Source organism: Cervus elaphus, chromosome 14 (genome assembly GCF_910594005.1).
Source record: "Cervus elaphus chromosome 14, mCerEla1.1, whole genome shotgun sequence".
Classification (NCBI taxonomy): Eukaryota; Metazoa; Chordata; class Mammalia; order Artiodactyla; family Cervidae; genus Cervus; species Cervus elaphus.
In genome coordinates this window covers 73,280,436-73,294,728 of record NC_057828.1, presented here as the reverse complement: position 1 = coordinate 73,294,728, position 14,293 = coordinate 73,280,436, and the positions used below count along the sequence as shown (strand labels likewise).

At 42.4% G+C, this 14,293-nt stretch overlaps 1 protein-coding gene across 2 annotated transcripts in view; it reads right to left on the bottom strand.

Annotated features, from left to right (window-relative positions):
* Positions 1-14,293, bottom strand: part of KCNH1 (potassium voltage-gated channel subfamily H member 1) — a 406,833-nt gene that overhangs the window by 361,123 nt on the left and 31,417 nt on the right. For both annotated transcript variants that reach the window (XM_043924426.1, XM_043924427.1), the window contains exon 3: positions 10,748-10,854. In XM_043924426.1, the coding sequence (XP_043780361.1) occupies positions 10,748-10,854 (107 nt within the window). The remainder of the gene's footprint in view (positions 1-10,747; positions 10,855-14,293) is intronic.

The following is a 14,293-nucleotide window of genomic DNA, read 5'->3' as shown; positions in this document are numbered from 1 at the left end:
CGCCACCTGGGAAGCCCCAGGTCACATTCAAACACAACAGAATCCCCCAAGCCACTGTGAATGGCTCTTGGGAAGGGCTGTCCGTGCTGAGCCATTGGGATGAGTCCAGAAACTAGAAAATGGCAGTCTGCCCCAGGAAACAGACCAACAGGGTTTTGGTTAACTTTACTGAGACAAATGACAAATGTGAGAAGGTGAGAGAGGATAGGGGAAGTCGTGACCACTAGTCTTCAGGACATCTCATTCAGAATCCCAAGCTCTCTGTCTCAGCCCCGTCTTCACTTATTGTATGCTTTGGCCATGTCACTTGAACTTCCCTCAGAATCAGTTTCCTTATTTGTAAGACGGGGAAAATAGATCTACTTTAGTGTGTTAGATCTACCTTAGTGTAGTAGATTTACTACTTTGGTGTAACGGAGGAGATCTACGTTAGATCTACTTTAGTGTGTCAGAGTCCTGTCTGACTCTTTGCGACCCTATGGACTATAGCCTGCCAGGCTCCTCTGTCCATGGGATTCTCCAGACAGGAATACTGGAGTGAGTTGCCATTTCCTTCTCCAGGGGACCTTCCTAACCCAGGGATCTAACCCGGGTCTCCCACATTGCAGTTGGATTCTTTACCCACTGAGCCATAAGATCGACTTTGGACTAAGTGGAAATGCCTGATACATGGATATATAAAACTATTACTTCCCTCCCTTCTTCCCTCATCTATAAGGTTGAAATGTTCGATCTCACCTCACAGGGGTGTTTATATGACTGTAAAAGAGAATGTTTCTTAAGGAGTTTAATGAAAATCCAAAGCTGCCTTCACCTGTTCATAAGGAAAAGGGCCAGTCTCAACCATAACAAGGGAAAAGCTAGAAAATGCAATGCTTAAGCCTCGATGTAATTTAAATTTGATTGAAGAGCAAAAAACAGAACCTCAATAAAGGAGAGAGTTACACTGTTTATAGGTGAGAAGATTCATTTCTGTAAGATGTCAAACCTCTTCTTTTAATATATAAATTTAATGCAGTTTCAATCAGAATATCAATTGTTTCTTTTTTCATTTGTTTCTCTCAGAGCTTGATGAATTGACATTCAGTTCAAGTAGAAAAATAAAGGTGGAAGAACAGCCAAGAAATTTTTGAAAAGAAAACTAATGACAGGGATTACTTACTATAGTAATTAGGAGCCAATGGCAGTGACCCTAAAACAAGCAAAAATGAAAACAATAATATCATTTACTGAGTGCTTACAATGGGGCCAAACCCTGACACATCATGGTTCACTTTTCACAACTCTGTGAGGTGGCACTGCTACTGTGACATTATCTTTAATTTAAATATGGAGAACCCAAGTGGGAAGGCACTTTAACCAAACTCACAGAGCTAATAAGTTACAAAAAGATTCCTGAAAAAAAAGAGGAGAGACACAAATACATGAATGTGAGCTTTTAGCATTTTAAAAAAGAGCATTTCAAATTGGAAAGAAAGATGTTGATGATAACAAATAGTGCTATAAAAGTACCAGAAGGGAAAATGGAAGAATATTTTTATTATTTAGGCAAGGAGAAGAGCTTCCTAAGTATTATATAAAGGTTAGAACCATAAAGAAAAAGATTGACAAACATTTTTAAATTTACATATGGTATTTTAAAAATCTTTAATCAAAGAGAAAAAAATGTAAAGATGGTGTCAGAGAAGACTCTTGAGAGTCCCTTGGACAGCAAGGAGATCCAACCAGTCCATCCTAAAGAAAATCAGTCCTGATAACTCATTGGAAGGACTGATGCTGAAGCTGAAACTCCAATACGTTGGCCACCTGATGGGAAGAACTGACTCATTGGAAAAGACCCTGATGCTGGGAAATATTGAAGGCAGGAGGAGAAGGGGACAACAGAGGATGAGATGGTTGGATGGCATCACTGACTCTATGGACATGAGTTTGAGATGGGAGATGGTGAAGGACAGGGAAGCCTGGCATGCTGCAGTCCGTAGGGTTGCAAAGAGTCGGACATGACTGAGCAACTGAACAACAGATATGGTATTCTAAAAGTCTTTAATTAAAGAGAAAAAATTTAATAGGCAAACTGGCTTTCAATATGTGTGTGATTTAGGATCAATATCCCTTATATATAAACAGCTTCTAGTACTGAATAAATAAATGAACCAATCTGTTGGTGGTGATCACAGTGGTAACCACCCTGGCGGTCCAGTGGTAAAGAATCTGGCTACCAATGCAGGGGACACAGGTTCGATTCCTGCTCCAGGAAGATTCTACATGCCTCAGGGCAACTACTGTGCTCTACAACTACTGAGCCCAGGAGCCCCAGCTACTGAAATGCGTGCATGCCCTTGAGTGCTCAGCAACAAGAGAAGCCACCACAATGAGAAGCCTGCGCTCCGTGACTAGAGGGCAGCCCAAGCGCAGCAATGAAGACCCAGAGCAGTCAAAAACGAATTGAAAAAAAACCAGACAATCTGTTGGCAAACTAGGCGAGAGATGATTTGTCTTGACAACTAGATCGCCACCCCCTCAAGGCAGAGTCAGCTTCTCACATGTGGATCTCTTTGGTTCAAACCTACAGGCCTGCAGTAGGTAACAGTAAGGACTGGCAGGCAGCTTCTCCTGGCTCTAAGTTGCCTTTTCCCACGCTTCTCTGCTGGACAAGCTGATCCACAGCTTCCAAACCCGGGCTTCCAGTCACACCAGGAGTTGCAGAGTAAGTCACTTGCTGGGGAGTATTGGCCTGAGGGTGGAGTACCTTCACTCGTGGCTAATACTTCTTAACGTTCTTCCTTGAAAAATGGAGAAACTAACTGACGAGCCCAAAAATGACCACCTAAATATTTGCTAAATGAGTTCATGAATGATGATTGTCACTAATGTAAGAAACTTATCCCGCATACTGAGAATGAATTAAGGAACGATACAAAATATATAGCAATACCAAAAGGCCCAGGTTTACTGATTAGACTGCCCAATAGATAGAAACCTTTCAAATAAGCCAGTCTCCAAGATACATAATAGTATTCCACACACTCATTCCAAAACACACCATGAAGCCTTCTGATAATTATTCCCAACTCCCCCAAAGGTAACAAGAACATGAATGCCTGTCAATAGTAGATCTTTTCTACAAAGTTGTCCTTGCAAATACTAATGGGGGGTGGAAAGTTGGGGGGTGGCACAAACCAATTTATTAAAAGTTTATGAGGAAAATCAATGAGAAAAATCATGAGTTAAATGGAACATATGGCAAAGAATCTGAACAATTAATATAAAAAGTAATTTTAAATGGATATGAAATAAAAAAAACTTCAGTCGCACTTGCGTTAAAAATACTTGTTAAACAAAAAAAGAACTGTAATTGTAGGCAATTTGATCTTTTAAAATGATTCAATATTCAATGCTGGAGCAGTTCAATGAGTCAGACACTCACAGTCTGCAAGTGAACTTGGAAATGGGTTCAATTCTGGAACACTATTTGGCAAAATGTCTCAGTTCACATTCTTTGACACAGTAATTTTCAACTTCTAGGAAATATTTCAGAATGTCAACTAATACCTTTGCACAAAGATTTTCATGCCAGCATTGTGTTTAATCAAGAAAATTTACAGTTCATAAATATCCAACAATAAAGGAAGTATTAATAAAATTCCTTCTAAATTATACTTATGGGGAATTTTTTAAGGATATTTTTATGACATTTTCATGATAAAAGATTAAAGGTATGATTTCATATTGCATACATGTGAAAAGTTTTAATTATGTAACATCTGCAAGACGAAACATCAAAAAGTGTAAGGTATAGCAGTATTTCTTGGAGTCTTTGAGGTGATTGATTTTCCTCTTTAAGCCTTCATATGTGTTCTCCAGCTTCCCTAGTGTCCATAAAGAATCTGCCCCCAATGCAAGAAACCCGAGTTTGATCCCTAGGTCAGGAAGATCGCCTGGAGAAGGAAATGGCAACCACTCCAGTATTCTTGCCTGGGAAACTCCACAGACAGAAGAGCCTGGTGGGCTGCAGTCCATAGGGTTTCAAAGAGTCAGACATGACTTAGAGACTAACCCATCACCAATTTAAATATCAGAGAAAAAAATTCCTTTAAATAATGACATTTCACATTTTAAAATCTCAAAGGAATGACTTTTTCTTCAGGGGACTTTGAACAGCTTTAAAATGCTGAGGGTTTCTGAACTACAAATTGTGAAAGGAGCTGCAAACTCGGCCTCCTCCTTCCCCTCCTCCCATCCATTTCTGTTCAATCTATTCCTCCCAGGCCACTGCTGGTCAGTTCAGCCTCACACAGCTTGCTCCTTGGCTCTGAAGTGCTTGCTCTGAGTCACTCGTTGGTCAGCCATTTGTTTCTTGGTAAATATCAGGTTGCTTTAAAGTGACTCAGTAAACACGTGCCAAGCGCCTCCTCCAGGAGGACTGTGTGCTAGATACTTGCCCATCAGAAAGCAACACCAGCAAAGTCCCTACACTCAGCCTCCTCCCATTTCCCTAGATACCTCTCTATCTCAACTGCCTCTTCCCCATCCCTCCCCCAGCAGCCCACAACCATCTTGTCACTGGGGTGATTCCTAACAAGTCCCCCACCTCCTGTCTCCTATGTTGTATTCCATCTCCACTCTCTGATGGAGTTGTCTTTCTGAAATGAAAATCTGATTAATACACAATTAACCCTGCAGAGACATCACTTTGCTGACAAAGGTCTGTATAGTCAAAGCTATGGTTTTTCCAGTAGTCATGTATGGATGTGAGAGTTGGACCATAAAGAAGGCTGAGCACCAAAGGGTTGATGCTTTCAAACTATGGTGCTAGAGGTGACTCTTGAGAGTCCCTTGGACCACAAGGAGATCAAACCAGTCAACCCTAAAGGAAATCAACTTTGAATATTCATTGGAAGAACTGATGCTGAAGCTGAAGCTCCAATACTTGGACCACCTGATGTGAAGAACTGACTCAGTGGAAAAGACCCTGATGCTGGGAAAGATTGAAGGCAGGAGGAGAAGGGGATGACAGAGGATGAGATGGCTGGATGGCATCACCAGCTCAATGGACATGAGTTTGAGCCAACTCTGGGAGAAGGACAGGAAAGCCTGGCATGCTGCAGTCCATGGGGTTGCAAAGAGTTGGACACAATTTAGTGACCGAACAAAAAATAAACCCTGCTTAAAACCCCTCAATGCCCCTCACCCCACTCTCTGGTCCCACCACCTCTACCCTTAAGATAAATTCTAAAGTCTTAAATGTGGCTGCATTGACCCTTCCCAACCTCTCCAGCTTCACTGGTGACTCCTCATTTATTCAAGAGATATTGATCCATCAATTCAGGTGGAGCACCTTCTGTGTCAGGCACTCCATTGGGTGCCATAAAAGAGAAAGGCATGGAAGTCAGCTTTCACTGTGGCTGTTTTCTGTCCTTGCTACTCAAAATGTGATACTTGGGCCAGTGGCACTGGCAACACCTGGAGCAGAATCTCAGGCCCTTTGGTAGACCTGTCTGAATAGAAATATACAAATTTTGATTTGCAGGTGATTTCATATACACATCAAAGTCTGAGGAGCACTGTTCTGAATGTCTCTTCAAACTTCAGTGCTCCCTCACTGCTGTTGTTATCTACACATTCCTTTCATCAGCCTGGGATATTCCCTGCCCTTCTCTCTGCCTAACTCAGCACTACCCTTTGGGTTCTCCATGGATTTCCTGCTTGTTAGGAAGACTTCCCTCCCTGACCTCCTACGTTGGGAGTGAAGGGACAATCCCCAGGTGTGCTGCTATCAAAACACTTACAGCTCTATCCTACGGATGCTGCCCCTGACTGCTGCAAACACTGGAAGAGCCGAGGCTGGGTCTGTCTTTTCATCACCGCATTCCTAGGAACAAGCCCAGGGTCTAACAGAGTTCAGGCAGACCTCACTTTATTGCGCTTCACAGATACTGAATTTTTTTAAACAAGTTGAAGGTTTGTGACAACCTACATTGAGCAAGTCTATCGGTGCCATTTTTTCACCAGCATTTGCTCACTTCATGTCTCTGTGTCATATTTTGGTAATTTTTTTTGCAGTATTTCAAACCCTCTACCAGCGAAAAGATTACAACTCACTGAAGGCTCAGATGATGGTTAGCAATTTTTAGCAATAAATTAATTAGTTAATTTAAATGAAGATATATGAACTTTTTAAGACATAATGCTACTGCACACTTAATAAACAGTTATGTTTACAGTTATAGTGTAAACATAAGTTTTACATGCACTGGGAAATCAAAATTTGTGGAATGGAACCTACAATATCTCTGAGGTATATTTTAGTTGGTCAATAAGAAGCTATTGGAAAAAAGGCACAGAATTTGGTACAACTGTAAAATTCCCATACTTAAAAAATAATTTAAAGTTTCTAAATTCCTCAAGAGAGGGTAGGATTTGGAGGAGTTGCAGCAAGGAACAGAATCCTAGGAAGAAGCCAACACTATCTGCATCCATTTCTGCCCCATGTTGAATGCAGAGTTCCAAAGAATAGCAAACAGAGATAAGAAAGCCTTCCTCACTGATCAATGCAAAGAAATAGAGAAAAACAATAGAATGGGAAAGACTAGAGATCTCTTCAAGAAAATTAGAGATACCAAGGGAACATGTCATGCAAAGATGGGCACAATAAAGGACAGAAATGGTATGGGCCTAAGAGAAGCAGAAAATATTAAGAAGAGGTGGAAAGAAAACACAGAGAGCTATACAAAAAGATCTTCATGACCCAGATAACCATGATGATGTGATCACTTACCTAGAGCCAGACATCCTGGAATGTGAAGTCAAGTGGGCCTTAGGAAGCATCACTACGAACAAAGGTAGTGGAGGTGATGAAATTCCAGTTGACCTATCTCAAATCCTGAAAGATGATGCTGTGAAAGTGCTGCACTCAACATGCCAGCAAATCTGGAAAACTCAACAGTGGCCACAGGACTGGAAAAGGTCAGTTTTCATTCCAATCCCAAAGAAAGGTAATGCCAAAGAATGTTCAAACTACTGCACAATTGCACTTATCTCACACGCTAGCAAAATGATGCTCAAAACTTTCCAAGCCAGGCTTCAACAGTACATGAACCATGAACTTCCAGATGTTCAAGCTGGATTTAGAAAAGGTATAGGAACCAGAGATCAAATTGCCAACATCTGCTGGATCATAGAAAAATCAAGAGAGTTCCAGAAAAAACATCTACTTTTGCTTTATTAACTATGCCAAAGCCTTTGACTGTGTGGATCACAACTGTGGAAAATTCTGAAAGAGATGGGAATACCAGACCATCTGACCTGCCTCCTGGGAAATCTGTATGCAGGTCAAGAAGCAACAGTTAGAACTGGACATGGAACAGCAGACTGGTTCCAAATTGGGAAAGGAGTACCTTGAGGCTATATATTGTCACCCTGCTTATTTAACTTATATATAGAATACATTATGCAAAATGCCAGGCTGGATGAAGCACAAGCTGGAATCAAGATTGCCAGGAGAAATATCAATAACCTCAGGTATGCAGATGGCACCACCCTTATGGCAGAAAGTGAAGAACTAAAGAGCCTCTTGATGAAAGTGAAAGAAGAGAGTGAAAAGGTTGGCTTGAAACTCAACATTCAGAAAACTAAGATCATGGCATCTGGTCCCATCACTTCATGGCAAATAGATGGGGAAACAGTGGAAACAGTGACAGACGTTACTTTGGGGGGCTCCAAAATCGTTGCAGATGGTGACTGCAGCCATGAAATTAAAAGACACTTTCTCCTTGGAAAAAAAGCTATGACCAACAGCATATTTAAAAGCAGAGACATTATTTTACCAACAAAGGTCCATCTAGTCCAAGCTATGGTTTTTTCAGTAGTCATGTATGGATGTGAGAGTTGGACTATAAAGAAAGCTGAGTGCTGAAGAACTGATGCTTTTGAACTGTGGTGTTGGAGAAGACTCTTGAGAGTCCCGTGGATAGCAAGGAGATTCAACCAGTCAATCCTAAAGGAAATCACTCCTGAATATTCATTGGATGGACTGATGCTAAAGCTGAAACTCCAATACCTTGGCCACCTGATGCGAAGAACTGACTCATTTGAAAAGACCCTGATTCTAGGAAAGATTGAAGGCGGGATGAGAAGGGAAAGACAGAGGATGAGATGGTTGGATGGCATCACTGACATGATGGACATGAGTTGGAGTAGGCTCCGGGAGTTGGTGATGGACAGGGAAACCTGGTGTGCCACAGTCCAAAGAGTCACGAAGAGTCGGACACAACTGAGTGACTGAACTAAACTGAACCTTGAACGGAACCCCTGCACACGCACCGGACATCCTTGTGTAAATCCAAAAGAGAAGTTCACCCCTCAGCACAGGTGCAGTTCTAGGTCAGGGTATGCTGAGGACTCAGCAAGCAAACTAGTTTCCAGTTGTCCCTTATGCAGGGTTGCATCATCATGTGTAGAGGTCCTGCCCTGTGCCCCCACTAAATCTAACCCATTCTGGAGAGAATAGCCATAAGGAAGCACTGGAAACCAAGTCCTGGCTGTTCAAGACCTTGAGTGAGGAATTTACCTTCTTATACAATGGAGATGACATCCACCACGCCTACCTCACTGGGCTTAGAAAATCAACATTTTTAAATAAAGTGGAGTCATACCTTCCACTGAGTGTATTTTCTAAAATCAAAGCTAAGGTAAAAGTTTCATAGGACCTCAATTACCCTTGAGAATGCCTCCATATCACCCATGATGTAGAGTCCGTGCCCAGGCTGACATGCCACTCCAGGGACTGGCATGTCTCTCTCAGTAAGCCCAGCACAACCTCCAGGGAGGGGAGAGATGCTGATAATTTGGTAAAAACATGAGTTGCATTGACCTGCTTCCATGCATAGGCCTTGTCTGCCTAAGGGACAGAAGTGGAAATACCAGAGTCATCTTTAGTGCAATGAGATACTTTAGTGCAATAGGATTGGGGTATATGTCCACTGAAGACAACAGCAAATGGAATCACTACCTTGGTTTTAATTTTGTATCCCTCTCTTTCTCTTTAGTGCCCAACATGTATAGTGGACTTTGAGCAAGTTGAATGCGTAGTCTAATAAAGCGTGAAAACTCTGAAGCAAAATATAAATGCAGGGCATTGTCTTTATGATCTATGCTATGCATATATACACTTGGTCATTCACTCATGTCCAACTCTTTGTGACCCCATGGATAGTAGCCCACCAGGCTTCTCTGTCCGTGGGATTCTCCAGGCAAGAATACTGGAATGGGTTGCCATTTCCTACTCCAGGGGATCTTCCCAACCTAGAGATTGAACCTACATCTCTTGTATCTCCTGCACTGTCAGGTGGGTTCTTTACCACTAGCGTCTCATGGGATCCCAATTAGTATTCTGTGACGTGAGGAAATCCACGCTGTTCAGAACACAAAGCTGCCAGCGTGGGAAACCTTTAAGTCACTCCCTTATTTCGGGGCACACAGGCAGAGTCCCCTCTCCCGTGAGAAGGCACTGCTGGCGTGCTCCTGGGAAGAGCTGTGGCTTTGAGCTGTGTTCCCATAGAGGAAGGGATGGCATAGAGCCGGTCACCGTGTTTCACTTCATTCCTCTCAGCCCTATTTGGCAAAATGTCTCAAGATAGGAACTAGGGGAGGTAGCAGGGTAGGAACTAGATCTCCTGGCTGAGGGGGTGAAATAAGCAAGGTAGCAGCTCTAGACAGAAAGCCCGGGACCAGCCCTCGCAGAGTCGCTGATGCTCAAAGATAATCTCTCGGCTCAGCATCTGCAGCGGCCACCCAGGAAAAAGCCCTCTCAGTTGTCTGCTCCAGCGCTCCAGACTGAAAAAAAAAGCCCCAGGTCCTTCCGGATAAAAGTCACATGTGCCCTTTGCTTTCCAGAGTGAAACACATTATCCTGAATGCCACCAAAATAAACACGTTTCCTCCTGTGCCACCTGGGCCACTCCGGACATTTTCTAGTGAACCAACGACCTACCTAGTTCAATCCTATATATAAAGGACAGGATTCTTTACAAAGCAAATAGTGTTTTTAAAAACAGAAAGCACCCTTCAACACGCCTGCACCGTTACTGCCATGCTTCCATATGGCCCACTGTTCATACTTGTAATGTAATTCATCTCCCTAACTCAATAGGAAACTCTAAGAGAAAAGTAAGTTTTATACTTGTGTATGGCTATTGGCCTAGATTCTTCATTACTATACTTTTAGAAGTGATTATAGAGAAAACAAATATAAATTAACAATACAAACAATATGACTACTAATACTGTCTTTTATAAAAAACTGGGGTCACTGGGGAAACAAAATTTTATTCAGAAATTCTTAACTGGGCAATCAAGTGATAATACCCACTGTGCTAAGTGCTAGAGGGAGATAGATATGAGGTGAACTGGACAGAGAATCTAACCCACCTCCTCTCTCCCAGCAAAACAGCCTTACAGTCTACAAGCACCTTAAGCAGCAACTCATCATAAGAAAATCAATAGGAAAAACACTAACTCTTGGCAGAAAAGATATCAAGAAGTCTTAACTGGTTAGTGAGAAGTACAAATGCTCCTGTGCAGAACTGGAACTCATCAATCCAAACCATTTAGTCCAACGTACACAATGGCTTCAAGCCACAACATTTAGCTGATGAGAGAAAAGAAAACCCAGGACAGCAATAGAGAAAAAGTAGATATGCTCTTCCACGCACATCAAGGTATGATTCAGAATGTTCTGAATACTCACTGTTCTTCTTGTACATCAGAATTTCAAAGGAATTCATCTCATAGTTCTCAAAGGTTTGCCGCACTTTTTCAATGGTATCTTTATCGGTCAGCTCCCCGTACATAAAACTGCAAAGCAACCAAAGATCTCGAGTTAGATGAGCAAGTATTTGTTATTCTACAGGCATCTGTTGAATACCCGCTCTATACCCAGCCCCGTGCTATGCACTGTGAAACACACATACACACGCACTGAAAACACGTGTGCCATCAGAAAAGATTTACTCAACAGTATGACCCTACACAGGAATTACAATACAAACAGTAGACACACAGGGCTGAGTGGTCAGACAGGCTTCCCAGAGGCAAGGAGAAATGAGATCCAAAGAGCATGTGGAAATTAGCTGGGAAAAGGAGTGAAAAGAACGTTCTAGGCAAAAAAGGAGCATTGCAAAGGCACAGGGGTGAGGTGGAGGTTAATTCTGGAACCTGAATACGGTTCAGGTCAGTATGCCTGGAATGTAGATGCTGAAGGGAAGATTTGCAACTGATAATATACAGAAGTAAGCAGGAGTCAGACCATGGAAGAGACCATGGCATTACAGACCAGGTGAAGTAATTTAAACTTCATCCCAAAAACAAGGCGAAGAGAGCCACTGGAGGGTTTCAAGCAAAGGAGTTGCATAATCAAATCTGCATTTTAGAAACACAACTCTGGGAGACTTCCTGAGAAGGACAGGAGAATAAATTTGGACTACAGATTCTGTTTCCTCTCCTAATTCCCAACAAAATAAACAAGTGAATAGGAAAAAAAAAATCACAAAAAGTCACCAATTGAACAAGAAAAAAGGGTGCAATTTGATGCTCTAACCAAGATATAGCTAAGGAAAGAAAAGATTCAGCAAGTCAGCCACTGTCTTTGCAGCTCCTTTTCCTGCCCACCCCCACTAAAAAAGAAAACAGAGAACTAGGTTGAAAAAAATCAAGATGATAAAACTCTGCAAATTCTTTCTAATTTCCATATGCCTCACATTTGGAGAAAAATAAACCAGAAGGGTTAATAAGTTTAAAAAAGGTTAGTAAGTGTTACCCTGGTGGCTCAGATGGTAAAGAATCTCCCTGCAATGCAGGAGACCCAGTTTCAATCCCTGGGTCAGGAAAATCCCCTGGAAAAGGGAACGACCACCCACTCCAGTATTCTTCCCTGGAGAATTCCATGGACAGAGGAGTCTGCAGGCTACAGTCCATGGGGTCACAAAGAGTTGGACATGACTGAGCAACTAAGACTTTCACTTTTCATTCTTCACATTTAGAGAAAAGTAAACTAACAGAGTTAATAAGCAGCATGAAAAAAAAAAATTAGGAAAAAACTGGGTAGTAGAAGCTCCTGTCTAGTAATACTGACCCTCAGCGAGGCAGTAACTGCCAGGACCATCCACTTTCTTGGACCTCACACCGAATATGGTCTGAAGACCAAGGTTTATCCCTCTAGGAATGGGTTATGCCCCCCACCAACTTGGTAGAGTGAACCACGGCACAGGACACTAACAGAATGCAAGAGCAGAAAAGCCATCCCTCGATGGGGCTGCAAAGGCCAGTCCTCCAACAAGGCTGCCAGTGGACCCTGTGAGCATGTCCCCCTCCAGGCCTTCAGGTGACACCAACAAGGAAGAGTGGCCACACTCAGCCCACAAGGCTTAGGTGATATAGAAGCAGCGGCATGGGTTTCCCAACAATACACAACCCATCTTCTAAAATTGTGCATACCTAGCTGTGCAACCTAGCTTTTTCTTGATGATTTGAATCACAGAATCAAAGAATTTCAGAGCTAACAAGAACCACAGAAGTTAGGAAGCACAATTCCTAAACCACTAAGTCAATCATCTGTAGTTCCCCGTGTGCCCATCTCATGTAATGCGCTGCTCTGGGGCTGTGTTCTCCAACTATAAATCAGGAAAAGAGACAACCACGCTTGGTGAATTACCTTTAAAAAGAAAGATAGATCAAAACTAAATTAGCCGTGCCTGAGAACAAGAGGATTTCTTTCTCTTCGGAGGTAAAAACTTATGCTCTATTACCATTTCACTTAGCCAGTTGCTTAAAGGCCTTTTTAGCTTCCTCCCACTTTCCCTTTCTGAATGGATTTGCTAGATAAGTGACCTCCATTTAAGTGATGTGATGGTATACAGGCTGGCAATTTCCTTCACAAGGTAAAATCAACCCCTGCTAAATGGAGTCTTCAAACAAATGAAGTGCCATCATTACATCCAGCTTTCCCTATTCTATGTGCTTTTTCAAGCTGAAGTTCAATGGTAGATACAGGTTTCCTTTGTCTGGACATTAGATTTCAGATGCCTGCAATGCAGGAAATAAGCCAAAGGTCCCTGAGCTATTAGGGATGTGGCTAACACAGGGCATGCTATCTTTCCTGCTAGAGAAGGGACACCATCAGAGAAATAAGTGTTTCTTAGTTAGAAACTTACTAAGTTCTCTTATCTGCATAAAAATTATCCAGTACTCTTGATTTTCTTAAAGTGTTTGATGATAGTCAATAAGAAGCAAGACAGGTAAGGAAAGACTGCTCAAGCCACACTAAAAAGTGAAGCTCACTCTCCCAATGTGTTCGGATTATGGTTGTACACATACAGATGAACACGGAGATGTAGACACACAGATGCCTCAGATGATAAGAGCACATCAAGAATATAAGAGAATTCTACTGTAATACTTGAGTCATAATTTCTAAAACTTTGAGGGAAGCTTAAACTTTCCATTTCCCAGTCCCCAAAACCTAAGATGTAAGAAAATGATAATATTTTCAAAACATTTAGTACTTTTTACCAAATGAGTTACTTGGCTGATTTAATACCAAAAATATGCAACTTCTGAGAACCAAAGACTATGCCTGGGTTGAACGAGTTTTTCCACCCTTTGGAGATGAGTTCATTTTTGGATCTAGTAGGTTTAGGAAGAGCTTCCTGGGTGGCTCAGCAGTAAAGAATCCACCTGCCAATGCAGGAGATGTGGGTTCGATCTCTGGGTCGGGAAGATCCCCTGAAGGAGGGCATGGCAACCCACTCTAGTATTCTTGTCTGGAGAAGCCCATGGACAGAGGAACCTAGTGGGCTATGGTCCATGGGGTGGCAAAGAGTCAGACATGGCTGAAGTGACTAAGCACAGCACACAGGTTTAGGAAAATGAGTCCATTGCATGCAAACACCACTGAAGCCAGATGACCTGAGGAAGGCAAAGAGCGAGAAGAGCAGAAGGCTGCGGAGCCGAGACCTTGCGGAGACAGCACAGGGTCTGGGCCACAGACTGCACTCTGCACCTCAGAGATGCTCTGAAAGAGCTTTTCCAGTGACACTGCCCGAGGGCACTACTTGGCTAGTAACCCTGTCAAATACCCAAGCTGCAAAGCACCCTTCACTTGTGTCTTTGAATCAGGGATCAAAGACAGATGTGACAACACCAAGGCAGCAAAACATGGTCTCTTCACTTTTTCTGATGAAAAGCCCTATGAGCAAGGCCCGTGTCTCCAAAATGGTATTTATTCTTCAGAAATGGC